This window comes from Tarenaya hassleriana, unplaced genomic scaffold (assembly GCF_000463585.1).
Source record: "Tarenaya hassleriana unplaced genomic scaffold, ASM46358v1 Cleome1325, whole genome shotgun sequence".
NCBI lineage: Eukaryota > Viridiplantae > Streptophyta > Magnoliopsida > Brassicales > Cleomaceae > Tarenaya > Tarenaya hassleriana.
Window position 1 is genome coordinate 1 of NW_010963773.1, and position 3155 is coordinate 3155.

The 3155-nt window shown below is 36.7% G+C and overlaps 1 protein-coding gene across 1 annotated transcript; it reads right to left on the reverse strand.

Moving 5' to 3' along the window:
* Positions 1 to 29: 29 nt before the first annotated feature.
* On the reverse strand, positions 30 to 901 carry LOC109116465 (WAT1-related protein At5g13670-like; the record flags this gene model as incomplete). Its single annotated transcript, XM_019201917.1, has 4 exons — positions 611 to 901; positions 459 to 521; positions 272 to 388; positions 30 to 192 (listed from the first exon to the last, which is right to left on the reverse strand). Coding segments are annotated over exons 1-4 (525 nt in total), but the record flags the coding sequence as incomplete, so codon positions are not given.
* Between the last annotated feature and the right edge of the window lie 2254 nt (positions 902 to 3155).

Here is a 3155-nt window from a genome sequence, read left to right on the forward strand (position 1 = left end):
CTTCCGATATCGTCTTCTTTTGGGGTAGCTGTAGGATGCAGCCAGCGATCAAAGCCTCTTGCCTTATTAGTCCAGGGCAATTCGACGACATTCCCTTTCACGAATGTCATTAGCATGGCTCCACCGACGGCAATTATGGTCCCGACCAGCTTTCCCTGGCTGTGACGCTTACTGACATCCACCTTTTCAAGCCTTAAATCACCGAAACCCGAGTAAAACGTTTTGTGGGTTTGGGAAATTACGAATGCATACGCATATATTTGTGAGTTACCTGAAAATGCAGGCCATGATGAATGTCAACGCAGGAAGTACATTGCTCATAGCTGACGTGAACGTTGCCGTAGTAAGCTTCATCCCTGTGTAGAACAGGTTCTGCTCCACCACCGGCCTGCACTATTTGCATTTTTCATAAAGAGAGTGACGACACTGTTGTCATTCCCGTAAAGAGAGTGACTTACTCGAACAAACTCAGCACGGATACTTGAATCAAGAGCTTGAATGTCATCTTCGGTCTTTTGTTCCTGCGGTTACAGCTTCTCGTCTGTTAACCTCGTGTTTTTTCTTTCCATTTCAGGTCGGAGGAAGAAGAAAGAAGAAGGAAGAAGGAGACCTTTCGAGAAGAATGGCGAAAGGCGAGATGAGAGCAGAGGCAACGGTCATATTGTAAGCCACTAGAACACGCGGACTCGTGCCGTCGTTTAACGCGAGTTTCGCGACGATGGACATCAACGCGTAACAAAGCTGTATGAATATGACTGCCAAGAACGGCTTCGATCTCTCCAGCACCGACATTTTTTTGAAGCTTCCTAGCAAAAAAAAAAACTGGAAGATGATGGGTTTATGACCAGAGAGAGCACAAAGGGGAGAGAGTAATACAGTTTTTGTTCTCTCAGTTTCTGCTTCCCACCATTTTTACATGCTTCGGACAAGATCCTAGAGCCGTATTATAAGAAGTTTAATTACAATTAGTTTTAATTATTTTAGAGGCTTAAAAATATGAAAGATATTGATTTGATTGGCATTTAATATTCGTTCAGCTTTTACATATATATATAGAGATAGATAGATCCAATCCAAATTCGGTACAGTTTATCATAATCTCTTAACATATTTTTAGAGAATTATTTTTTTTCATAGAGAATTATTTTCATTTTATAAGATATTGAATATCTGTTTAATACATCTCTCTCACATAGTCTCTAAAATATTTGTTTCAATCGGCAAGAAAAATAAATCAAGTGTGAAAGATAATCAATATGAAAGACAGCGATTGCTTTTTTTTTTTACAGATTTGTTAATATTTTACTGAGTATCTGGGCAGTGTAAATTTCCTTCCCGTATGTCGCTGTTTATGACATTTTCCCTCCAAAACACTTGTAAAATAAAACCTAAATTCTCTCTTTCTCTCTCCCTATATTGTGTTATCCGTGGAGAATCCATAGTTACAGCTTTTCAGACCAGACACCAACCGATCCCACGAACCGGATGGTATCTCGAACAGTAAATCTTCTGATCCTGCACAATAGTCGGCAAACCACGCTCATAGAAAGTTCAGGTTCGTGTAGAAAAGATTTGTCACTTTTAAATTGAAATGGGTACTTCCCTCTATATATATATATATATATTCATTCTTTACGGTAAACACTTTTGGTTATTATTGACAAAAAATATTACTTGCACGGCAAGAGGAATCCGATTTTACTTCACCAAAAAAATGAGGAAATAACGGGTTGACCACAATAGTTCTTTTTTCCATGGTATTACTTTCATGGATTTCCCAAAAAGAATACAAAATTTATTGACCACAACAGTTCTTTTTTTTCCATTGTATTGGTTTTTCTAATTTAAGGTGAATGTGACTGACAAATATCAACCGGCTATAAGATGGTCAAAAACAGAAATGTAAACAAATTAACGGGTCGTGGACAAAAATAAATTTTTTAAAGGCATAAATTATTAACATAAAAATATAATAGTGTATATGTTTCGCGAGACGTGTGATGGCCATAGCACGTTTGTGCATATGTATATATATAGTGCGAGTCTGAAAATGGACCAACTGATAAAACAAAATGACAGTTTGTGATTGGAGTCCATCGAGAATTTTATGCCGATCGATGGGTCCCACAAGTTACCCTCTATTAATATGTACACGTGGTACCCTGTGGTAGGTAAGGACTTGCCTCTTTTCCACTTTCCTCTTCTGGTAATCTTCTAGGACCTACGGATGTATCTTTCCTCTTCGGCCCAATGTATTTTCAAAATTATAATTTCAGTTAAACTCTTAAAGTTTTCAATCGTACAAAATTTTCATATATATTTTTTAACGCACTTAATCCGTAATGGCAAAAAAATAAAGAGAAAATCTTTAAAAAAATATCAAATTTCTCAATTTTCACAAAATAAAATCTAAAATTATATTTTTTATCAAATAAAATATCAATTTTACTTTTCAGTAAAAAATAAACTCAAACTTTTGTAATCTTTATCATTTTTATACCTATTGTTGACGTGTCGTTTCGGCATACTATGTGGCAGATCGATATGTTGACTATATTTGACATATCATCATCTAGATATCACGATATTGAAAAGTTATGTTAGCAATATGTTTAAAAATGATAAAAAATATAAAATTCAAATTTATTTTTGACTGAAAAATAAAATTGATATTTTATTCGAATAAAAAACAAAATTTTGTTTTTACTTCATGTAAATTGAGAATTTCAGATTTTTTTTTGGGATTTTCTCAAGAATAAATAACCAAACTTCCAAATTAAATACACAACTATTTGATTTCTAGATTAAAACATGAAGTTTCAGAGGAAGGCTATTCGTGGGACGTGTATCGCGTGACAATCAGAGAGCCGCCCACCGAGGAAGGGATCAAGATGTACGACGGGTTCATCATCACCGGGAGCTGCAACGACGCCCACCAGGTTCCTGCAGAGATGGGATTCCGTGAGGAAGAAGGTTATCGGGATTTGTTTTGGCCACCAGGTGAAGCCGAGCGCTTACATCGCTGACACAACGACAGCAAACGCACAGGTGAGTGAGTTGATAATCCCTTGACTGATTGTTTTTTTTTCAGGTGGACAACTGGGTGTACGAGGAAGCGAACTCGACGTTCATACAGGACGAGGAGATGCTGAACC